The sequence below is a fragment of the Callorhinus ursinus genome, unplaced genomic scaffold (genome assembly GCF_003265705.2).
Source record: "Callorhinus ursinus isolate GAN/ISIS: 27379988/994484 unplaced genomic scaffold, GSC_fseal_2.0 scaffold11, whole genome shotgun sequence".
NCBI classification, from domain to species: domain Eukaryota; kingdom Metazoa; phylum Chordata; class Mammalia; order Carnivora; family Otariidae; genus Callorhinus; species Callorhinus ursinus.
This window is the reverse complement of record NW_027397073.1, coordinates 1,555,882-1,580,642: the sequence shown is the minus strand read 5'-3', so window position 1 is coordinate 1,580,642 and position 24,761 is coordinate 1,555,882. Positions and strand designations below refer to the sequence as shown.

Below are 24,761 nucleotides of genomic sequence, written 5' to 3'. Positions count from 1 at the left end.
AATTCAGGGTCACCTGGGGATAGACTCAGACCCCCCATGGATTAGAGTTCAGGGTTATCTAGGGATAGACTCAGGCCCCCCATGGATTAGAGCTCAGGGTCACCTGGGGATAGAGTCAGGTTCCCTCATGATTAGAATCAGTGTCATCTGGGGATATACTCAAACCCCTCATGATTAGAGCTCCGGGTCCTCTGGGGTAGACTCAGGTCCCCTGTGGATGAGGCTGTGGCCGGGCACCTGCTGCCCCCTGCAATCTCGATTCTCCCGGCAGCCTGCCGCTCACAGTGGGATGGGAGCACTTACGATGTTCTTGAAGAAGTGCACTACAGGGTTTTCATCTTGGGGCCGGCCGTGCTGCGACTTCTGGGGCAGGGAGCCGTAGTGGGCAGTTCTCGCCGCATGATGTCCATCCTGAAAGAGAGGGCGTGCTGAGCTCAGGTCAGGTCCCACCCTCTGCTCTGGCCCCCCTGGCAGAGCTGCCTCTCTCCTCTCCGGGGGATGCATCTGGATTCTCTGGGATCAGGACCTTATGCTGCAGCATGGCTGCATGACCCAGGACACTCCTAGGGTGGCAGGGGACCTCAGGCGGGAAGTCTGGATGTGCCCGAAGCATCTCCACCATGGAGCCAGCGTCGGGGCCCCCAAAGTCACAGCGCAGGGCAAGGGAAGGGAATGTAAGGGGGAGTCCGCCGAAGACGGGCTCAGGGTAAGTAAGCCGTACGAGAAAGCTACCACTTCCCTGAGCTTCTGCTGTGGATAAAGGAGAATACTTGGGAATTAATGGCAAAAAACCCCACCATGAGCTTTGAAGGGGTTGCATCACGTGAACGAGCCTCCGTTTCTCAAAATCAGCGTCCCAGGTCACAGCACTGGCACCGGCCCAGTTTGGGACGACCTCTTCCAAATCTTGAGCAGCGGGAAGGCGTGGGGAGCAGTGCCCAGCTCTTCCCAGCTCAGGAAGTGCTGCAGAGAGGACAGGGAATGGGGCGGGGAGCGAGGTCCACAGTTCAGCAGCCTCCACGCACCCCTGCACCATGGGCTGAGCGCCGCCTGCACACAGCGCTCGGGGAGGCGAGCTTGCAAAGCCGACCCTGGGGCTCTCCTCCTGCTCACCCAGTGACATGCACAGGGAAGAACGTGAGGGAGAAGTTCCCAGGGGCATTTCCGTTACACGTGCTGAGGTCCCCGGAGGCGCTCCCTTCCCTCATGAGCTTTGTGTTTGCTGTGTGAGATGAAGCCCTTCTTCGGGAGACACTTGGCCTCCACGGAGTCCAAAGCGTGCGTCTCCAGAATTTAAGGCCTTTGGTGGGCCTCATCTAACAGGCGGCCGCAGTACCCCGACGGGGCCTGGTTGCAGTGAAAGGTACACTGCATCCAGCACCCACTGGCTGGGGACATGTTGGGATGTCCCCAGACGCCCGTTTTCCTGCCTCAGAGCCCCGGGTCTGAAGCCCGGCGGCTACCCTTGCCTCCAGGAGCGCGTCTTGTCTTTCTCGAACGCATCCTTGCATCCGTTCCCCTCCCCACTCTTGACGGACAATAAAACAGAAGCTGGCTGAGTTCCTCTGACCCTTCCCTTTCCGGCCCAGACACGTCGGCAAACCCGGCGGTCCTCTCCCCCTTCTCTCCTGACCACCCCCTGCTTCGGCTTCACCAAACAGCACTTTTTCTCTGGCTGGAGGGCCGCTGCGAACCCACTCCACTGGGCGTGCAGGTGTGCACTACCCCCTGAGTGCTGGTCTTTGCTCTGATGGCCCGCCGCCTCCCTGGGCTGTGGACAAGGTCACCCGGGCCCCGCCCGTTCCCTGGGACGTTCCGTGCCCGGCTCACCCTTCAAGCGCCACGACCTGCCCACTCCCGGTGCTAAGCTAAGCAGGCCCCCCTGACGGACTTCTCTGCCCCCCCCGGGCAACCCCAGCCCCGGCAGGCCCCGGTCCTTTAGACTCCCAGCACCCCGCTGGCCTGTTGGCCGGGCCTCTGCCCTCCCTCACCTGGGTCCGGCAGGCACCCTCCCCGCGCCCAGACCCTGCCTCCGGGAGAGGCTCCTTGCTGCCCGCAACGCCCTTCCTCTGCCCCCGCCCTGCTCACTCTGCAGGGGTCACCTGCTGGAAGCCGGCTCCAGCTCACCCTGCAGACCCGGTGGGTCGTCGGCCTCCTGTGCCGCTCATCCATGAGCACCCTGAGTGTCCAGCCCCAGTGGCCAGCTGGGAGCCCCACCGCTCAGGACTCCCTGCACACGCCTGCAGGAGGGCACAGGGAGCCGGGTGGCTGTGGGCACTGAGCCTGGAGATGTGGACACAGCAGGGACAGAGCCAGAGGGGTTCTGTTCCTGCCGAAACCCCTGAGCCTGCTTATTCTAACTCATGCTCTCTGCTGATGCTGCAGGGACCCGAATAACCTGCTTCCTCTCCCCGCATCCTTGTCTTTTACCTGATTTCCAACTGCCTGACTTCGCTGGCCGATCACACTCAATCAGCACACCGACGTTGCATATTCTCCAATGAAAGAGTGAGCGCAAAATTAAGAATTAAAAAGCAAAAATGGATGAGCCAGGAAATGATTTAAATTACTTACATTAAGACAAATATCTTTTAAGTGTCTGATATGTCCTGCAGGTGGTTATTCATGAGACACCATCCAAATGGTCTGAAATAAGGAAATCGGCTCGAAATCCAGTACACCTTGCTCTCCTCTTGGTGTTTTATACACCGTTTTTCTGCATGCTCTGTATTGGATATTGAGTCATAGAGGAATCAGGCACCTGTAACTCCTATAGCCTGTGATTAAACTAGAAAAATATCTTAAACTATACATAGAGGTTTTTACAGAAGTGAATGTTAGGTCATATTATGCAGATCTCATGTTATTAAAACTTATGTTGTGAGACAGATAATGAGGTTTACATAGGTAATAATGTTTCTCATGTGAATTATGCATACCTGTGTTGAATGCTATAAGACAAAATATGTATTTTGTGATTTTTATGATAAATAGTCACCAAGCTTTTGAGGGAAAAATAATTTAAAGGAGTGCATGAAATTGGTAAATTGCATTTTGGCTCTGGGAGCTACAACATCAGGGGTCAGAGCCATTCATGGAAAAGGTGGTTGGTATATTTATAGCCCTCACCACAGAACTTAGGATACAATATGCATTCACTGTGTGTGGGATTAACATGTAGACTGTGCAGATCATTTTGAATACAGAGCCTCACACACAGCGTTGATCTTAAGTAGACAGAAGGCCCTTGGTGAAGCCACACACTTCTGTTACGTGTGCAGCGAAGCCCGCTGAGTACGGACTTGCCCTGGACTCTTGGTTGTAAATTGTCCAATGCACAGGTGATCTGAGGTAGTCACCTGGTTACAACTGCAGTTATATTTGGAATGGCCTGGTAGTAAAAGGACACGTAGCCAATCACATTTCTACACATTAAGCAATGAACACTTAGAAAAAGCAAAATTTGAAAACACTAACATGTATAATAGCACCAGACATAAATCTAGGAAAACATGCATAGGATTTCTATGCTAAACCCCAGGAAATGCTGAGGGAAGAAAGCAGAGTGAGCGGAGAGACATTCCACGTTTGTGGATGGGATGGCTCAGCATCGTAAAGGTGTCGGCCCTCCCCAAGTAGCTCTACAGATTTAATGCACATCCTATCAAAGTCCCACCAGGGTTTTGTTCAGATGCAGGCAAGCTGTTTCTAAGACTATCCAGAAATGCAAAGGGATCAAAATAGCCCAGCAACGGTGGAAAAGAAGAATAAAGCTCGAGGAAGCACATGCTTTGAATTTCAGATTTCGGTAGAGTGAAAGTGACCAAGGGAGTGTGGTGCTGGAGGGGAGACAGACACATAGATGGACGGACACCATCACGTCCAGAAACAGGCCCACCCAAATGTGACCTGCTGATTCTTGAGAAAGGTACGAAGACCATTCAATAGTATCTTCAACAAATGGTATTGGAACAACTGCATCTGAATCTCCAAAAAAGTGAACCTCAACCCAGTGTCGCACCTTATCCAGAAATGAACTCAAAATGGACTATAGATCTTTATCTACAATGTAAAACTATACGATTTTAGAAGAAAACATAGTTCTGAGACATGACACCCAAGGAACGGCCCATAAAATTTAAAACTTTGGTTTTGCAAAAGACACTGTTAAAAGAATGAAAAGTCAAACTACAGACTAGAGAAAATATGTGCAAAACACACAACTGACACAACCCTTGAAACCAGAATATGTAAAGAGCTCTCAAAACTCAATGGTTAAAAAAACAACCCGGTTTAAAATGATGGACCAAACACGGAATCGATGCTGCATGAGGCAGGATGGGCACGTGAAAAGCTGCTCGACTTTGTCAGCCACTAGGAAAATGCAACTCAAAGCCACGAGGAGACACCACTGCACATGTATCACGATGGACAAAATAAAAAGTACTGACAATACTAAGTGTTGCCGAGGATGTGGGGCACTGGGAGCTCTCTTGCATTGTTGGTAAGAATGCAAAATGGTACAGTCCCTCTGTCAGACAATTTGGCAGCTTCTCATAAAGTTATCCATCTACTTCCCGTAGGACCCAGCAATCCTGCTTCCTGCTTTGAATGGTAAAAGGAAAAAAAAGTATTTCTGGAAGTGATTTTTTTTTTTGTAATGAATATATTGGTCACCAATTTTTTGAGGGAAAAAGTAATTTCAATCTTAAATGAAAACTTATGTTCGTTAAAAAAAACCTGTCCACAAATGTTTATTAGCAGCTCAATTCCTGATCACTAAATCGGCAAACAACCCAAATGCTCATCAGTGAGGGGAAAGGTAGACGAAGTGGCACATCCGCGCAGCAGAGTACCACGGAGCAGCAAGACGGGACGAGCGTTTGATACACCCGGGAACTCAAGGCCTCTCCAAGGTGTCAGGCTGAGCAGAAGCAACCACTCCCAGAAGAGCTCCTGCCGTGTGGACTCATTTATGTGACGTTCTTCTAACAACTAAATCGCAGTGAGGGCGAGCAGGGCATCGGTCGCCAGGGCGCAGGGATGGGCGAGCGGAGGCTGTGCTGTGGGTACAATGGGAAAGCAGGGGGACGGCTCTGGGGCGAAGGGTCCTCACTGTGGTGGCGGCTACACAGAAGGCCACATGCCTTAGACTTCACAGAACCACGCACGGAAACCGAGTCCGTGTCTCTGTAGGTTAATATCTAAACTGGAGCAGGGTCTGTCTTTACGAAGCCGAGTGTTGATGAGGACACTGTGTCATCACCGGGACTGTCTAGCAGGAGCCCTGTGTCCGTGAGTCCGGCCGTCCCTCCAGATGCAGCATCTCATCTCCGTCTGAGCTCTTGCTCGCATGGGTACCCTTGCTTGGAACGTCTTCACCTTCCTAATGTGTCTGCTATCTGAACAATATGGCCCCTTTAGACTGTAACGCCTCATGTGGCATTGGACTGCCCAAACTGAGATCTGCACTCGCTAAACCCCAAGCCCTCGTTCCCTCTCCCCAGCCCCTCGGCACCCACCAGCGACTTTCTGTCTCCACGGATGTGATTGCTCTAGGCACCTGGCAGGAGCGGAATGATACAGGATTGCTCCTGCTATGTCTGGCTCCTTGAAACCAGCATCAGGCCCTCGAGGTTCATCCATGTGGTAGCAGATGCCAGAATTTCCTTCCAAAATTTTTCAGGCTGGAAACTTCTGTTGCATGGACACACCCCTTCTGTTTATCCATTCATTGTCGAGGGACACCTGGGTGCTCCCACCTTTTGGCTTCTGTGCTGAGCCCCTGGTCTGCCCTGATCTGTTAAACTGGCGGAAGGGATGCCCGGACCCCCACTCGCCCTCCCTCAGCAGCTCGAAGGGAAGCCGTCGGGCAGGGGGAACGAGTACGGGGCACAACACGATGCTGGCGCCCCGTGAAGGCCAGTCCGCTCTGCTGGAAGGGGGGCACCGGGAGGGGGGGCTGGAGGGGCAGCCGGGCCCTCCTCTAGGCAAGTCTCGGGGGCTGACGGCCGGGTCAGGTCAGAGCAGAGCTGGGGAACCCCTGGCAGGCCTGGGGAGGCACTTTAAAAATACTCGGGTTTTGGTTATTGTATTTTACAGTTTATGGGATGTGGGCAGTTAGCATGGGAGAGACGGGCAGGACACTGTGTTTGGAGGAAGCACTGGCAGGAAGAACGAGGGGCAGATCAGGGGGCACGAGGGGGACCTGTCCGCCCCGCAGACCAGCTGGGGCCAGGCCAGGTGCAGGGGCACGAGGGGCGCGGGCCAGTCACTTGTGGGGCTTCCTCTGTCAGTCCCTCCTTGGTCCTCAGCGTCTGCCCCGCGAGTACTTGTGATGGATGGAGTCCCTTGCCATGGAGCCCACTGAGCTGGGGCTCCCCAAAAGAGGAAGGATGTTTCTCACTTCGTTGGTTTTTTGTTTTTGTTTTTTTAGGCTCCACACTCCGGGTGGAGCCCAACACGGGGCTCGATCCCACGACCCTGAGATCAAGACCTGAGCCGAGATCAGGAGTCAGACGCCTACCTGCCTGAGCCACGCAGGCGCCCCAATGCTTAGTTAGTTTTTGAGACACACAGTTAGTAATTCTCTGATGAAGCACTTTTGTGTTCGCTAAGGTTGAAAAAAGAGGCAAAATGGTTAACATTTTACCGTTATTTGTCAAACTGGTGAGTCCTGCCCCATTCCTGGCAGCTCATTTCTTCCGCAGGAGGTTAAGAGGTAAGGGGGAGTTCTCAGGTGATCTGGGATGAACTGGGACAAGGGGGCACTCAGAGCTGGGAGGCAGGGACGCCGGACCCCCACCCCCGCCCATGACCCCCGGTCTACACCCGAGGCTGGGCCTTCTCAACACAGCGCCTCCAAAATACGTGCAGCTGATCATCTTGCACAAGTGAGATTTGAAAAAAATACTTATTTCTTAATGAAAGCTTTGGCCTAATGAGAAAAATAACACAAACTCATTATACAAAGAACTCAACATTTGAAAGGTTGCCGAAGAAACTGTACCACTTAGGGACGGCTCTTGTTTCTCAGTTTGGTGAGACAATGTTCAGACCTGGCTCTATGCCTGCATAAACGGAGAAAGGGGCAGGTGCCTTGAAATGTGACCTGAGTTTGCACAACATTGTGTGGCACCACCTGTTACTCTTTCTTTCGGCATCATGATGAATCAAACAACAACTCCTTGATGGCAGATAACATTATGCTGAGAAGTCCTAAACGCCATGGGAGAGAAACCATAGCACAAAGGGCAACCTTTCTATTAGTTTTTAGGGGAAATCGCTTTTTCCATTAACCTGTGTCATTGTATTGCTTTTGAAGAATACTGGTTCTTTTCCCTCCTCTTGCGATAATGTCCGCCACCAGCAGGGGGCGCCCGTGCACCGGCTTCCGGGCCGGGGCCGCGCTCCCCATCCAGACCTCAGGAACGGGTTTTAGGTTTTCCAATTTGCCAGAGAGCTGGGAGTTCTTAAACTTGCAAGCAATACCAGGAGATTAGTTTTCACCTGACACATCTGAAGATCAATGGTCATCAGACTGGGTAAAGAGTCGTTCCCTTGAATACAGTGGCTGTTTTATGGAAATAGGGAGAACTCTGCAACACATTTGCATCTGGGTCTGATTAGAGACAAATCGATGGACTCATTCCCTCTCAGAAGAAAATGCTGTATCTTGAAAAAATTAATATTCACTGTGCCTGGGGTTTTGTGGTTAGGGGAAAAACAAGTTCTAGCTCCTACTTTATTTCTTATCTTTCCAGAAACAACCATCACAATGTCAGTGGATGAAATCCTAGTGAATCCCTGGCTCTCGGATGTGTCCCCCCACCGCCCCGTGTGCTCACCACTCCAGGGGCTGAGCCCCGAGATGCACCTGTGTGCTCCCTGTTGCATGAGGCACAGCCCAGCAAGACTCGGGGCCCCTCCCCCCCGGCCCAGGCCTCAGTTTGCTTGCTTTTCTCTTCTAGATGGACGGTGTTGCATGAGTGCAGACGAGTAGTGGAGAGAGCAGTAAGAGATCACTACACACCCAGCTCAAAAGAAGGCAGCTAGAAGACTGGCCACGCGCAGACCAAGAGCTGAGAGGAGTCACATAATAGACTAGAGGCTGTGTTAGGACCAACCCAAACTTCAAAATCGTGTGCATCCAGACCCCTGTCCCTAATGGCTAAGAGTCCTCATAATGGTGTGATGACTTGGGGTATGTTACGATATTAGAACGTCCTTTAAATATCATGAAGTATGCCCCGGCTTCCTTCAGATCACACGTAGTAACCAAAAGTAGGTTCTGCTCCTCCCCCTTTCCTGTACAGGGTGCTAGTTCGGGGGACATTGGTCCTTCCAATCCAGTGTGTGCGTTGATACCTGCTCCATCTTTTGTACGTGATGGAGAGAGAAAGGAGCTCGGGGTGCAGCTGCTGTGTGAGAAGCCCCACCCTTCCTTAAGCTCGAAATCGAGGCTCACCAAGGCAGGTGCTCCTCACACCAGGCTGTGCGCCCGCTGACCCTCGGCCCGGGCACTGGTCCTCAGCAAGCATCCGATCCCGTGGAGAGAACTCTGAGCCCGCTGGAGGCCACGCGCAGCCGCCTCAGTCTGTGCCGCGGCCCCCGACACGCCCAGGGCTCGCCTGTCGCCCTGTTGTCAGGTGGGTCCACACACGCGCGTCCCGTGCTGGGCACACTGATGGTTTTCCTACTGACCCTGTCCTCCGTGGCTAAGCCACCCAAGTTCTAGGAATTCCTCCCTGTGTCCCCAAAGGATTCCACCTAAAAAGGGAATAAAGAAAGTGATCCTACTCGCTTTTAAAATACGGGGTGTATGATTCTCATGCTCGCCCCCCACCATTGGTAGAGCAAGAAATGTTGCTCAGCACGCTCAGAAGCAACTGCTTCATTTAACGGGTGCAACAACTGGTACTCGAGGGGGATGGGGACGTGCTTGCCGGGTCTCCTGACTTTCCTGTCCAGGACCCGGTGCTGCGGGCCACACCACTCCAAGCCAGATTCTTGTGGGTTCCATGTGGGACAGAGGCCAATGTTCCAAACCTAACACTTGGCAGCACATGGAGAAATCACGGGCTAGCCATACAACAGAAGAAAAAGGTAGAAGGAAGAATGGATTTTTAAAAAAAGTGTAGGCTTATTTTATTTTTAAAAAAATTGTCGACTTACCTTACGTTACCTTGGGAAGGCATGATCAGCTAGAAATAAAAATGTTCCTGTATATAAGGAAAAATTAGCGTTTCTTGATGGAGTCAGTTAGAGGTGTCTGTTAATGTCTGGAGGGCTGGGGACTTGTGCGTGCTGCTCTTCCCTAGAAAATTAGTTCCTACTCATGTTGGTAAACACTGATAATTAGGTGCAGTGAATGCAATAGCAGTTAATGAGGTGAGATTTTCCGGTTTGGTTATCATTTTGAAGGACGCAGTTCTCTGTAACTGAAGCTAGGGGCCAGTCAGCCCCCACTGTGCACAGAGAAGCTCCAGCTCCACACAAGTAGACCGTAAGGGCTGCATCATCCTGTTCCGTTCAGGGGACTGAAACCAGCCAACCCCCCAGCCACGCACCACACAGACATATGCTGGGTGCTCACTCCTGTAAGTGACGGGCTGAACGCCCCAGAAGACTGCACATCACAATCAGGACCCTCGCCGTTCACGCAGAGGGTTTCACCAGGGGTCTTGAGAACGACTGAGGAAAGGAATTTGCATTTTGCTTTTTTCTCCCAGAGAAATCTTTGATTCGGGGGCATTCTCGAGACACTCCGATCCAGGGAGCCACGCAGTTAATCTACGTAACCTGTTTGGAGCCACGGACCATAAGGCAGAGTGCCTGAGCAAGACTGGGGATCCCTAAAATGTTTTTCTCCTGAACGTGGTAACAAGCCCAAATATGCTCATGTGTGTGATGTTCTCTCTGTTTACGAACCACGAACACAGTTCACTATGAAACCCAGATACCTTTCCTGCCCCCTCTCTCCGGCTTCACACTCTTTCCACGGCTGCTAAGGACCCTTCACGGCTGAGAGCAATCTTGTTTCAGTGGCTTATGCTCCTTGAGGACTTCCTGAAGAGTCCGTGGCAGGACAGCTTCCTTCTCTCCATCCAAGACTCCTCCTCACCCCTTGCCGGCCGTACCTAGTTTCCACCATAGAATCGCCCCGTCTGCTCCAGGTGCTGAACGAGGGGCCCCCTGAGTAAGTATTACCGAATCCAGCAAGTGCACCCAGGGTCCCAAGTTTGGGGATGAAAGTACGGGTCTGACTGTGAGGTGTTTGACCTGTGACATTAGTCCCTTTCGGAGTAGGTCCAGGCGTGTCGGGGAGAGAGCCCGGGGGGGCGGTGGCCGCAGCCCAGACCCTGACTCCCTCGTCCCCAGAAGCCACAGGCGGGCCAGACGAGGCTCTCCCGTGGCCTTGGGCCACGCTCCCACTTTCGTTCAGGTCCGTTCCTCAGGGGAAGCTGTGACGCCGGTTTTGTTCAGACTTCTAATATGCCTCAGCGGACAGCGTTAGTGTTGTTTTGGGGCAAAGTCAAGACATCCCAGATTTCGTAAACGGGGGAGAATTCTTCTCAGTCTGAATGATACGTGCAGTGTGCCCTGTGCCTTTGTCCTTTGCAAGTTTAAGAATATGTTTGTTCCTGAATTGCTGACTCGAGTGAGTTTAATTAAAGCTGAGCTTCTTTCTTTAGGGAAAGCCGTGCGGGGTCAACAGCGGTCTTTTCTCTATTTCTGGCGGAGTTTTCAGGCAGACCTTTGATTTAGAGGGAGATTTTAGGTTGCGTGGCGCCCGTCCTGATGTAGATTGCTTCTCAGATCCCGGGAAGGGAGCCCGTGGGTGGGCTGTGTGGTCTGCGGGCTCGGCCTTGTGAGCCTGCTGTGTTCCCGGCGGTCGGCTTGGGAGGGACCGGCGCTTTGTCCTGTGACCAAGGTGCAGGGCTTTGTGCTTAGCGGACAGTGAAGCTGAGGGCGGGGATGCAGGCTGCTGCAGGGGGCGGGGGGGCGCGGGGTGCGCAGTGCGGCTCTGACTTCCTCTGGGAAATCGGGAGAAGAACCGCCCCCTCCCCCGCAGCGACGGCTCGGCCCCCCTCGGTGGCCGTGCAGGGGTCAGAATGACAAGAGGCCGTGCCCCTGGGCAGAGAAAGTCACAGCAAGCCCCGTGTCCCTGCCTGATGCCTGCGGTCCGGCTCCGTCATCCCGGGAGGTGGGCGCGGTGCAGGGGAGGGCCACGGAGGGGGCCGGAGGGGCTTGGGGGCACCTGTCGGGCTGGAAGCAGCTCTCAGATGCTGGTTTCTGGCCGCCAGGCCTCCCCCCCTCTCGGTCTTGCACCGGCCACCTGGCGCGCACCAGCTCTAAGGGGCCCTTCTGCTGAGGCGTCCCCGCGGTGACGGGAGGGCCACCAGCGCGCCCGGTGCTCGGCAGAAACGGCAGTGTCTCGGCCCCTCGCCCCGGGGAAGCCGCAGAGCTCCTGGGACAGGCAAGGTCTGCCCCGCGGGGCGGGTCTGCTCCCCAGAGTCAGGGCGTCTGGCGCCGGCGCTTCTGGAACGCGGCCTTCCTGAGGCTTCCTCGCTGTCTCCAGAAAGGCGAGAAGCAGGACACCGGACGGGAGCCTGCACCACTCTGGTCTGTCTCCGCTGCTTCCAGGCACCCAGTGTACAAAGACCTCGATGGGTCTGACATGCACAGAAGGCTCTTTTGCATAAACGTCAAGCGAACGTCACAACCGAGCTATAAACCCAAACGATGAGCCCCGATGTCTCTTCTTGGGATCCAATGGTCTCTGCGCAGAATGTGGGCAAGCAGGTTCAAGGGCGTGGGGTCTGGAACATTCTCTTTGGAAGGAAAAGACAAGTTGCAGCAGGTTTTCCAGCAAGTGAGGGTCATGGGCCCCCAGTTCAGCTGTGGTGGGAAGCAGACCCCCGTCCCCCCGGGGAAAGGCTGGGCCCCGGGAGCGTGCAGGGAGTGTCTGGAGGCTGGGAGACGGGGAATCCTGTCTGTCCCGCGCAGACCGAGCCCTCAAAGGCCGAGTGCACAGGAAGGCATCCCGATTGATGCAGGGCTGGCGAGACCTGCGTCACCGCGAGCGCTTGCGGGGATGTCCTGGGGACACGCTGTACCCCAGTCTTCAGAGAAACACTCCCAGTCCTTCATCTGACACTTATTTTATGGTCGAGAAGCTGAGGTCTGAGCAGAAACGCAGGGACCCCAAGGCCAGAGCTGGCGAGAGGCGGAGGGGAGCCCGCAGCTCCCAGGGCCCCTGGGTGTCCTTCCAGCGTGGCTCAGGCGTCACGTGGCCGAGAGGCAGGTGTGACAGACCTAGGGGTGCCCGGGGCTGGGGCAGCACGTGCGCCTCTCGTATTCCTCTCCAATGGCATGGGACCCCCACGGAGTGGGAAGATGGCTACTTCCACTGCTGTGGGTGCTGTGCAGGCGGGAGAGGGCCACAGCCCGCGTTTCTGAGTCTCACTGGGCACTTGTCCACAGCACGAGGTGTCACTGGCTCCTTGAACTCTGGTGTGCGTGGTAGCTGCCTGGGCCTTCTCCAGCCAGGGAGGCCTGTGTAAAGTGGCCTGCGGCCTCCAAGGGACTAGGAGCTGGGGGGCGAGCAAGGGTGGACGCTGTCCCGTTGCCGATCCTCGCTCGCCCCCAGGGCTCGGGTGGAGGCCACACGCGGAGGGGTGGCTGTGACACCAGGCGTCCTGCGTGAGGCTTGGCACACCCATAGCGCCCGTGCTTCATGCATCCCCCCAAGATGGGGACCCCGTGCAGGGAGAGGTGGCCAGCTGGGCAGAGCAGGACACGCCAGGAAAAAGGGTTTGCTATTTCCCTAGGGGACTGCCCTCCACCACTTTGCTCCCTGTCTCTCCCTTGCAAGTCCCGCCTCTCCAACTTGCGTTTGGGTTCCCGAATAGGATGCCACCCATCTGCATGGGCTCCTCTCTCCCCACGTGTGGTGGTCACATTCCGTCCCTGCAGGGTGAGCTCCGGTAGTTCTAGGACATGTGTTGGATCCCCTGGAATCAAAGAATTCCTGGTGGGGGTTGGCTCATGAAAGCCACTGACAACAGTGGAACCCGGGTGTCCTTTGCTGGTTACCCTGATGTCATGGTGGCTGGCTCTTTCTTAGCCTTCCTGGTAGATTTGCAGAGAGACTCGTGAGGACACAGATGGAGGAGTGTTCTGGAAGGTCAGGGTACAGGACGTCTGCTCGGCATTGCTCATCGGTAGCTTTGGAGTTTCCGAGCCACGGGGGAGGGAAGACAGCTTCGGCTGAGCGCCGAGAGTCCGAGCTCCAGCTCCGGCTCTACCCAGCGGCCTTTATTCCCTCCGCAAGCCCGTGTCTAGTGCCCTCTGCCACAGAACCTCAGACAGGGGCATTCTGAAGCCATTTACCGCAGCCGGCCTGTGTCAGGTGCCATTAGATCTACTCTCTGGTACACACGACCATCTTCTTGAAACAACAGCAGATCCCAAATTGCTGCAGGAAGACATTTCAAATCATCAGAAGTTCTTGCTCAGAGAGGAGAGAAGACCCTGGGTGTCCTGTTTTCCTCAGTGCGAGAACAGCGTAGCAGTGCCTATCCCTGCAGGAGGGAGGTTCCGGGACTCCCAGACCCAGCCCGCCTGTCCCCTGTGCACCCCTGACACAGACGTGCCTCTTGAAAAGCATTTCGCAAGGTGGGGACCCGCCACATGGATCACTGAGGCCTCGGTGGGCGGAACTAGGCCCTCGGAGGGTCTGCACTAATGACTTTGGGGAGCCCACTGGCTTGGTCCGTGTGGCAACTTTGCCCTTGGTTTCCGCTCGGGGTCCGTCCGACTTCCGGTCACTTAGCAGCCAGGTGAGTACCATACACACAAACACACTGCTATCCGGTACTGTGCATGTTTCAGTATCCTCGCGTATGTTCTTGCAAGCCAATCCAAATCCCATTTGGGGTGCCCAGTATTTAGGGGGAGTCCATAAATGAACAAATAATAAATACAAAGAACCCAGGACCAGAACCCCGCGGTGTGTGTCCTCCGAACCTTAGTGTGCCCACTGGTGGCCAGAGATGGTGTCGTGCAGACTCTTTCTTTCAGGCCTGGTTATTTTAATGCGCGCACAGAAGTTGATCTGGGGTGAAGAGGCAGAGGAGAGGAGTGTTGCTTTTTCTCCACCAAGTAGTTTTTTAAAAGAGAACAATCAACATTCTTGGCGTGCCCCGAAGAGCACAGCCCGTCTCCCTCTGTGGAGAGCTGGGCTTCTGACAGAAGCGGTCTCGGTCGGTGGAGGAGAGCCTGGGGCAGGGAGGCGTGGAGTGGTTTCGGGGGAAGGGGGCAAGCTGGCCCCAGGTGGGGGCTTCACACCCAGGTGTGGGGCCCCCGGTTACCCGGTCACACACACCAGGGGCCGCTGTGGCAGAGGCTTTGGCATTCCGGTGTCTTCACGGAGCATCCGGGGGCACTGGCCTCCCAGGGAGGGCGTTTGCTTTGACCGACGAGCCGCGGAGAGAGGCGTTTACAGAGCGAGTGGCCACAGGGGCTGGACAACAGCCTGTCCCGCTGATGCTCTTGGGAGGGGACGGTCCACAAGTGTGTCGGGAGAGTACGCTCACCATGCTGTCCATCCTCTTCAGACACGGGTTCTCAACTTCTGCATGTCCCCAGGTGACACACTCAGGTGTCTGGCTCGGGCACCCACCGTCACCTGAAAGCACAGGCCCGCGGCCGCGAACCCGTGTGGTGGCCGCCACCGTGCGTAAGTAGGCGTGTGACTCCTGGTGGACTCAGGACCTCCTCTGGGGTGATGCTGCCTTTCCTGATTCCCCCTGCCGTCCGGACTCACCTGTGGGCCCTCCGTGCTCCGAGCAGCAGATCAGGACCGGTGACGGCTCGTGCTCCATCCCAGCGCAGGCCCCGCCGAGCCCAGGCGGGGACCGCACCCGCCATCGACCTTCCCAAGGACACACATCATGTGACAATTCAACTAGCAATCGTTCAGTGTACATCAGGCACTGGTTTTCAAGGGCAGGTCAATGTCACGGTGGCAGCCGACTCTCCGTGCCCTGGTGCCTGTGGAAGCGCTGAGGCCCCGCTGGTCCTGGGGGCCCGTCCACTGCCCTGACCCCACAGCCGGCCCTTTGCAGGTCATCTGTGCAGGATCCCGCCTGGGAATTCAAAGGCCTCTTGAACAAGAGTTTTCGGTCTTCTCACCTTGACCCTTACTTGCTTCCCCTGAGGAGCTGGCCCCCTCGCTTTGCAAACGTGACTCCCCCAGGCACTTCAGACCCGCTGCACCTGCTGCAGCCCTTGGGCAGGAGCGTGCCCGGATGCGGCCCCCGCTGACCGAGGAGGACAGGAGGGGCCTGGCGGGGTCAGCGCACGTCTTACCTGGTACACGGTGCACAGCCCGGGCTGGCTGTGGGCATGAGAGGGCACAGGGCTCCGTCTCTGCTTGAGCCAGGGCACCTGCCAGGGGACACAGAGTGGCGGTTGAGTCCATATGGTACCACTGGCAGAGCCCCCAAGTCCTCCGGCAAGCGTCCCCTCCTGACCGGACTTGGAGGAGGGTAAGTGGGGGCGGAGGTCCGAGGCTGAGGGCGTGCGGAGGATGGGTGGTGACCACCACAGGGACAGAGGGAGGAGGCGGCGGCAGCGGGAGCCCCCCGCACTCCGGGGGAAGGACATCAGAAAAAGGAACAAGAAGAAAGGTTTAGGGGAAAGTTCTGGAGCCCTGCGCCCAATTATGTGACCACATTTTCTTAACATTGTAGCAGGCACCAGACCCTAAGATTTTGGGCCGAGGAAGGGGAGGACACGCCTTCCGGCCCGGTGCGACATGCTAGGGGGCTTTTCAAGTCTACAGTGGGATAGAGAAGGTTCGCAGCTTTACTGCACAGGTTTCTCTCTTTTGCAGCAGGTGTGATGGCTGCGGTATGGGACTTACAGGAGAAACCACATCCGTTCTGCGGGGGTCACTGTGCTCTCTCTGCCGGCCCTCCCAGCTTCCTACAGAGCTCCAGGAATTAGTTTTATGAGCAACAGAGTGGCCAAAGTCAGGCCAGGCGGCCACTCGGGGTTACACGGTCTCACACTCTTCCTGCTGTTGGTGAGATTTAGAAGCCTTAGTATTAACTTAGCATGCCTGGACGTGAGCTGTGCATTAACCTTAACTCTCGGCTCTGTTGCTATAAATCTTCCTAAGGAGTGTCTGTTCCTAATGTGTGTCTTCCCGATTCTATTCGCTGTAAGATAGTACCTGCCTATCACCCAGTTTTGAGTGGTGTGGCTGAGAGAGCATGACTGGGGGACCAAGGTAAATGGTCTGCAGAGAGTTCCCCTTGTTCGATTGTATGTGGCAGAATGGTGGGCTCATGGCGGGGGGAGAGAAGGTGCCTTACATTGCTCAAAAGATAAAATCGATGTAAAGGATTTCAAGAGATGTCTCAAATTGGCTGTAGATTACATGGATTTTTAAAATAACAGGTCACTGGTGGTTTATGTGAGGAATGAGCTGCGGTTATGACGCAGGAGAATGTTAGTGTGTTCTAGAAATATTATTGCAAAGTGAACACACAGGGTTTCCCGAGGCAGATCTAGGTGAGTCTGCTTAGCTGTACCCCCCACCCTTGATTCTCCCCACGCGAGAGCGGTGACTTCTACTCTAGCGAGAAGCACTGTGCCCTTAAGCCAGGCACGGAGTCCTACCAGAGTAAGGCAATTGTGTTAATGCCTCAGTGGATGAGCCTGCGGTGGCTTCTGCCTCGATCGGGCCTGGTCGTCCCCACAGGGTGTGAGGCGCCCCCCAAGGGTGGCAGACAGGTGGCAGACGGGCACGGACACCCTTGGCCAAAAGGCAAAGAAGAATTTTCTAGTTTGATTCCCCGTTGAGAGCAATGCCCCTTCTTAACGAGGGGGACCAGCTCCTTGAGCTGTTTCCAGGTCGCACCGGGGACCCGTGTCAAGCTACCCGCCACCCCCCTCCCGCCCCCCCCCGGGCAGGGGCAGGAGGGGGAAGACAGGCATCCTCTTCATGGGCGATGGCGGGGGGAGTGGCCCTGCTCACCTGACCTCCCACACAGGTGCAGGAGGGGCTGGTGCTGTCACTGGGTGCGCCCCATGGGGCTGGCGGGAAGTGCCCCTCAGAGGAGCCCTCGTTCGAGGGGCTTTCTCGGAACAATTCCTGTTTCTGGAACTCTCCCCACTTTATACTCTTTCCTCTGAAGCAGGACAGCTTCGGGGCAGTTAAGAGTGGGGGTGGGGAGAGACCTGTGGAGAGACTCTTACCATTTCTACGGGTTCTAAGGTTCCTAAAGCTAACAGGAGCTCTGGGGAGGGGGCTCTTCCCTCTTGGGATACGTTCCCTCCGATGGGAGGCCGAGCTCTCCATCAACCAGTCAGCCAAGCCTGTCACCAAACATCTAATCCTTCCACCAAAAGGAAAACCAGTGACATTTGTCCCTGTACATGCTGTGAATGGACGCAGCGGGATGGGAGTGAGGACAAGCTGGGCAAGTGAATGCATCCAAATTAATCGTGTGTTGCTTTTATTTCTAGTTCACCTGAGAGCCAACCTTATCCATGACCTCCAGGCTCACTGGCGTCCTTGGGAAGAGCCGGCACACCGCCACGTCCAGGTTCCCCGGGCTTTCTGGGACATCTTGGACGCACAGGCGGGATGGGTCTCCCATGCGCCCAGTCGCTCGGGAAGCGCCGCCGAGGGGGCAGTGTCCACCCCCCAACACACACAGAGGGAGGGCAGAGTCTACTCCGCGCCCACACTCTCCCCTGAGCGGGGACGGCGCTCTCACACAGACACTGACACATCCAGGGCAGCGAGAACGGCCGTGACAGACCAGGACACTGAGCTGTCCGCAGGGGGAAAAGAATACGAAGTCTTTGTGCAAAAGCACAGAGTGAGAAACCGACCCCCGTGTGCCGAGGGGACGGGCGCTCGGCCCTCACCCTCACCACCCTCACCTGCTGGCTGTCCCGTCGGGAGCCCACGAGATTACCGGTGGTGAATGCACTTCGTGGGGGAGGGAGGGGAGACCCCGAAGAAGACAACGTGAAAAATTCACGTGCACTTAGCGTAACGCCCTTGGTCGGTTACAAAGTTTAACGAGTGCGTACAAAGGAAGAAATATATGTGAAGCAAAAGTTCATCACAAAACCAAACAGGCATCCGTGACACTCACCAGAAGGCGATCACCATTAGACACATCAACATAATGCGCAGACACGCGGCTCACGCAGAAGACGTGGCAGGACTGCCCCAGAGCACGGCCACCTGCCCTAATGCAGATCTCGCCCACTGAAACCACGGGACACTGGACACTCAGGGTTCGTGGACAACGGGGTCCACGGTAAACTGCCCGCAGCCGAGCTGGGGAAGCCGCTGATCCAGAATTGACCAGAGTAGGAACACTTCATAAAGATACTCCTGGGGGAAATCTCAAAAAGTATTTGTTTGAAATACACCTGCCACATTGTCTGTTCTCTAGAAAGAGCTGTGGCCAAATATCCGGGCGAACTGAAGCACCGGACGGACGGCCGGATCACGGCCACACGGCCTCGCACGGATATTCAACTTGGTTTCATGTGCGGGGCTTCACTCCTGGGAGCAGAACTGTCTGCTGAGAGGGAGCATGCAGGTCCCCAGGTCCCGGACTCGGGGGTCAGGGGCCGCACGGCGGGGGGGCCTCCACAGGCTTCCTGCCATGTCCCTCCTCTGCCTCTGAACGCTACACTCCCCGCAGGATCACAGAACATAGCTACAGAGTTGGGATATTATGTTAACGAAGAAGCATTAAGTGATGGCAGAACTAAATGTTAAGTGAAGTTAAAGTGGGGAAAAAAACCGGGAAACAGAGCGTGGTGATTAATTTACAAGACTGCTCACACCCCATAGCGGTAGACGGCAAAGGATTTTCATCCCGTACGATCAAAATTAGAGGCACAGAAATAACAAGAGTGCTGAGCGACGGGATGCTGAGCAGCGCAGGTTACTACTCATGGAGCTCGGCCGTGAAGTCAGGACAGAATGGTACAATCATCAGTGTGGGACTAACTTAAAAAACTTTAAAATACCCTGGTCTGGAGAAATCTGAGAGGGGCATGTTCTTACTTGGGGAAGGCCCTGGGGGCACATCACTGTGTCCAGCTTAGTTACTTCCTAAAACCTCCCCCCTTGCAGATGAAAACGAACAAGGGCAGTTTCCAAAGTGATCACTCAGCTCAAGGCTTTGGCTGCCGCTGCGGAGGGGGTGAGGTCCGACAAGGGGAGCAGCAGGTCGGGGGTGGCCGCTCTGGAGAGCGCCTTCCACAAAGACCACATGCATTTTCTCCTTTGTTTTCCTAAAGGCCTGCCCATTGCCCGAGGCCCCACCCTCCAGGGAGCTGGGAAAGCTGTTCTTTGGGAGGCCACAACACAGCCCTTCTTTCCTCCTGCAACAAAAGAGCATGTTCTCAGTGCATATGCTCTTCCTTTAGGGCTCAGCAAAAGAACATGCCTCCTCCAGGAATTTATAATGCACTTTCCTTGAATGTCAACAGCCAGCCACACAAGGGAGGGTGGTGTCAGTGCATTCTGAGGATGGGGGGGCAGTGCCAACCCAGGGCCTGGAGCGCCACAGGGCCTCGGGGGGAGTGGGGGGCTGTGGAGGGGTCCCCGGACCAACACCCCCCTTCCCAGGGGCCATGCCTTCAGCCTTGCAGGATTCCACCAGGAAAAACCACTGCAGACAGACAAGCAGAATAACTGCTTCCCCCCAGCTTTACACCCCGGGCGGGGCAGCCGACCCTCCGGCCTGCGGGTGCTCTTTGGGATCCCGTGTACCTGAGACAACTGTCTCGGGAATGACAAATGGTGGAAACGCGAAATGGGCTTTCGGGGACTATAATCAGGCCTTTTGCTTCTCTTCTCTCAAACCTCAATCCAAAGACCTTTCTATAAGATGAGGGCTCTGCTGATTTACGACACACGGAGGAAAGCAAGGACAGAAACAAAGCCACAGAATCACCCGTCGTGTCCGCAACAGTAAATACCCCAGAATCCTGAGGCCCTCGTGGGCGTGCGCCTGGGCGGAGAGGTTTTAAGCTCACATCTCCAGTGTTTAAGAGCAAACAAAGAGTCCACAGTAAAACAGGGGTGCCGAACAGACACTGGTTTCAGCAGACGCTGCACAGGAACGCGTCCCAGGCCTGCGTTTGTGGGAAGCCGCTACGCGCCGACGAGTGCAAACTCTTAACGGATTTCTCTGGCATCAAAAGGCAAGGCTGTTCATTTTTTAAATCTTCTTTATTCAACATTCAGTAGTGAACAGAACTGATACTTCAAAAATTCTAAAGCAATTGTTTAAACATGGTTTTCATTTTTAAAAATCCTGTGAAAGTACTCTGATTTCTCTGGATCCTTGATAATCGGGCAACACTACTTTGCAAAGTTAATGCCTACTTCCGAGATGAATCTCTTCTTTGAAAGTATTAAAGAGTCTAAGAGCCTTAAAGCAACAATGGTTGTAATTCTACACAGAGGAGAACAAACGCGATGCACGTACGCGCGTACGTGTATATCCATTCTGAAATAAAGTCACAATGATATCAATGCATTCACAATTTTAATTGAGACCACTACCACTGAAATGGAGCTTGTTTTATAATATATGCTATACAGCGATTTAATCTTTTCTGCACAGTGTAAATATATTTTTTCCTGTACCTTGAGTGAAGCAGAATAGCTTAAGCTTTCAAACTGGCGATGCTGCCTGCCTACTGGGGGCTTAGAATAACGGCAAGACCCAACCTGGCAGCCAGAGGCTGGTGTGGTTTCATAGCAGGGCCCAAAAAGCACCTCGGGCTGGAATCAGCATTGGAAATAGTTCAGACGACCGCCATTTTGGGGTGACGCAAGACTGCCCCACAGTTAAAGCAACGGTCTGCAAAGACGGACACTGAAAGGAGCAAGCAGAAGGTGGACCCTGTTAGCACTGAAGTCACGGCAAGTGTTAGTCACCAGAAGTCACGGCAAGTGTCATGTGAGAGATGTTGGCACCTGGGGGCAGATGCGAGAGACATATTAGCAGCACCTGAGCCTCCAGCGCCCAAACTGCCTTCCCGTTTACTGTTCAACGATTTCACAATCCTCAGTAATTAAAAAAATTGTAGTCAGAGACGAAAGAAACTCCTTTAAAATTGCAAGTCAGGGCCCCTGCTCCACACTTCACTCAAAAGAATCTTTACATTCCCAAGACTTTCAGGATCAGCAGGATGCACAGCCAGAGGAAAAGCTACATCATGTGTGTTTTGTGAGCGCAGCCAATAAACCCGGGTTTTCTTGAAAAGACCCTCTCCTTCCCAAAGGACCCAGCTAAGAGGCATAGGACATGCTATGTGTTTGCTACAGCAAAGCCGCTTGGGACTCAGCTCTCTGATGGACCGTCTCCATGGATGACCCAGTCACCATCCACTCCAGGAGCCGAGGCTGGGCACTGACACGATGGGAGCTTTTTCCCCTCCTGATACAATTTGTATCTACAGAACATTTACATAGTGAAACTTCACAGATTCTCTATTCGAATTAATGGAATAACAAAATAACACAGTTCTGATTCATAAGCACACGCAAGGATCCCTCCACCCCTTTCCCCTAAATAACTCAGATAAAAGACACAATTTGCTCAAGGCGAATTTAAATTTCGAGTTTGTTCAAAAGTCCTCAATCGCACGATTGTTGCAAGACCACGTCAAGCTAGCAGCACAGACTCCAAGGAAAATGAGCACAACCCAATGTCGACCCCAAAAGCGTGGACACAGAAGCAGAATCAGCCACAAAACCCGAGCACGAGACCCCGGACAATGCCCACGATGCCCACGCCATGCGCCCCAGGGATGCAGAGTTCAGAATGTTCTTGCATTCCTGAGCCACATCCTGATCGCATCCCCTGCGAGGAGAGGAAGGAAGGAGGCTGAGCTGTGTGGAAATGCAGCAAAAGCAGCAACCCAGCCCCCCTGCCACCCCCGCCCGCGGCCACGGCATGGCCAGCAAGGACAGCAGCAGGGCGGCAGGGGGGCTGCTCCAGGATCCCTGCTAGGGCTTAGCTCACCTGCTGACTTTCCTTCCTTTTCCTTGTCAACTAAAGTGGACACACGTTCTGCGTGCCCCTAGTTACTCCTCAGAGCTCACCTTGCCTGAGCCCCGCTTGGGCACACCCCTGTCACCGCCAAAGAAGCGCCCGAGGGAGTCAAGGATGCCCGTGTCTCTGTGCCTCGGGAGGAAGCCATGCCTGGCATGATCCATGGCGCTTGCTGAGGCCAGGTACTTGGATCCGTGCCTCTGGGAGGGTCTTTTCTGTGATGCCATCACATCCAGGCCCTCAGGACTGACTGCACTGTCCTCTTGGATGGTCTGGAGCTCGTCTGACTCCGAGGGCCTGTCTTTGAAGGTGTTGTCCTCTCTCCCCGGGGCATCTCGGGAAAAGAGGCGGATCAAGTGGGGGCGGCCCCCGGGGTCAGCTGGGTTGGCGTCCTGCCAGGCATTCTTTGGGTCCGCTGTGCGCTTGGAGTCTGTCACCGCTGTGTCCTGAGAGGGGGTCCCATTGTTCTCCTCCACATCTGCCTCCCCTGCAAACAACAGTGAGACATGAACACGGGCCGTGCAAAGCAGAGCGAGGGACAATGCCGCTTTCTTCCAGGGCGAGGGACCTGCTTGTCTCCTACCAAAGCCACAGAATGTGCGCGGGGCCGGCAAGCTACGTGGCAGCCCCAGACGGCTTCTGGCAGGACCCAATCTGCCCTGAGTGTCCTACTGGCAGGTCTTGTCTCAGGGGCCCCTACTCGAGGTCTGGCCCCCTAGGCCAAGCGCACCCCGGCTTCCCGCTGAAGCGGCCGGCGCGGCCGCGGCAGTCACCCCTGGGTGCTGCCATGGTTGTGCGTGGACAGGCCGGGACTGTGGGACATTCAATCCTTAAAACTTCACTGGTGCATAAGTTAAACGTGCTGGGAGCAATGATGTGACCAAAGGTATTTTTAGTGTTCTTGATGAAAGTGGAACTTCCCACGTCTTTTTGTAATGCATGCCCTAAAGAAACGGGGCATTTAGAATTCTTTAATTTCCAGATTCCACAAGAGGCTTCTTGCACTAGAGAACTGCTTATTCAGGACATTTTCATGTGGCTCCTCTTCTATAAGCAGCCACAGTGATAAAGTTTGAAGTGGGAATGTTCTATGTGCTCTACCACCATCGCATAGCTCTTACATACATACAAAAAATACAGCATTCCCTTCCAGAATGGCAATACACCAATTTTGCTCTCAAGTTGCAAGTTAGGTTTAAGTGCATGTCCACTCCACTTCACCCTTAGTTACTTATTTAGAGAAAATGTGGATTTACTCACACTTACCTGTAATACCATCCATCCATCCATCTCTCCACCCAACTACCCACCAATCTGTTCACTGACATTTACCCAACAGCAGCACCCACCTATCCATTTCCATTAATCTGCTTAGCCACCTACCTACCTAGCCACCCACAGATCTGTCTACCCAGCTACCCCTCCACCCAGTCACCCATGCATGCCTCCACCCACCCAMCCAMCCATCCACCCAACCATCCAYCCAMCCAWCCAYCCACCCAGCCAGTCACCCAACCACCCAGCCACCATCCCAAAATTCCATCCACCCACCCAGCCAGCTACCTACCCAACCAGCCACCCAAACACCCAGCCACTCAGCTACCCAGCGACCCAACCATCCATCCTACTTACCCACCCACGCAGCCAGCCTCCCAACCACCCAGCCACCCAGCCACTCAGCCACCCAGCCACCCAACCACCCAGCCACCCACCCAAACATCCATCCGCCCAACCATCCATCCACCCACCCACCTGGCCACTCATCCATTATTGACTGAGCACCTAACAAGTGTAATGTACTGAGCTAGATGTTTGTGCTGCAGTAATGAACAAGATGTGGTCCTTGTCTCATGAACACTGATGGAAATGAATGTTATGAAATGAAGCGTCCCCCAAAGTGGCAGGTCCCCATCCTAAACCCCAGTCCCTGTGAATGTGAACTTATTTGGAAATAGGGTGTTTTGTAGATACTCTGAGAAATGAACTGAGGGTTCTAGAGGGGAGGGGGGTGGGGGGATGGGTTAGCCTGGTGATGAGTACTAAAGAGGGCACGTTCTGCGTGGAGCACTGGGTGTTATACGCAAACAGTGAATCATGGAACACTACATCGAAAACTAATGATGTAATGTATGGTGACTAACATAAGATAATAATAAAAAAAATAACAAAGTAAGATGAGATTGTGCTGTAAGAGGGTGGGCCTAACCAAGTGACCGGTGTCCTTATAAAAAGAGGGGGCTTTGGACAGAGACAGAAACACACAGGGCAGAGGCCGCGTGATGGTGGCAGGGACTGGAGAGACCCGGGGACACCAGAAGGTAAGAGACATGGATCGTCCCTGAGAGCCGGCTGACGCCCCGGTTCCAGATTCCCAGCCTCCAGAATGTGAGAGAGGAACTTCCTGTTGTTGTAAATCACGCGGTTGGTGGTTATTTGTTGCTGCAGCCACAGGACAAAAACACGATGTGTAATTTCCTCTCAGCCTGTGCTAGTTAAGACAGCAGAGCAGGGTAGGGTGAGGGGCTTCAGGGAGGCCCCGTGAGGGATGGGGTGAGGGGTCCAGGGGCACACTGGGGCGGGCTGGGGGTGCCTCTGCAGAGGGGCGGGCGCCCAGCAGAAAGGCCTGGAGCTGGAGGGACTGGG

The 24,761-nt window shown here is 54.6% G+C and overlaps 1 protein-coding gene and 1 long non-coding RNA gene across 5 annotated transcripts in view; both read right to left on the bottom strand.

Annotated features, from left to right (window-relative positions):
• Positions 1-297, bottom strand: part of LOC141373701 (uncharacterized) — a 954-nt gene extending 657 nt beyond the window's left edge. The window contains exon 1 of the long non-coding RNA XR_012379946.1: positions 14-297. This is a non-coding gene — a long non-coding RNA (uncharacterized lncRNA). The remainder of the gene's footprint in view (positions 1-13) is intronic.
• Positions 1-24,761, bottom strand: part of MBP (myelin basic protein) — a 116,126-nt gene that overhangs the window by 11,608 nt on the left and 79,757 nt on the right. For 2 of the 4 annotated variants that reach the window (XM_073897996.1, XM_073897997.1), the window contains exons 4-6: positions 22,169-22,605; positions 15,376-15,453; positions 304-411 (exon numbers count right to left, since the gene is read on the bottom strand). In XM_073897996.1, coding sequence (XP_073754097.1) covers positions 304-411; positions 15,376-15,453; positions 22,169-22,605 — 623 coding nt within the window. The remainder of the gene's footprint in view (positions 1-303; positions 412-15,375; positions 15,454-22,168; positions 22,606-24,761) is intronic. The other 2 variants (XM_025886829.2, XM_073897998.1) reach the window with 1 other exon arrangement.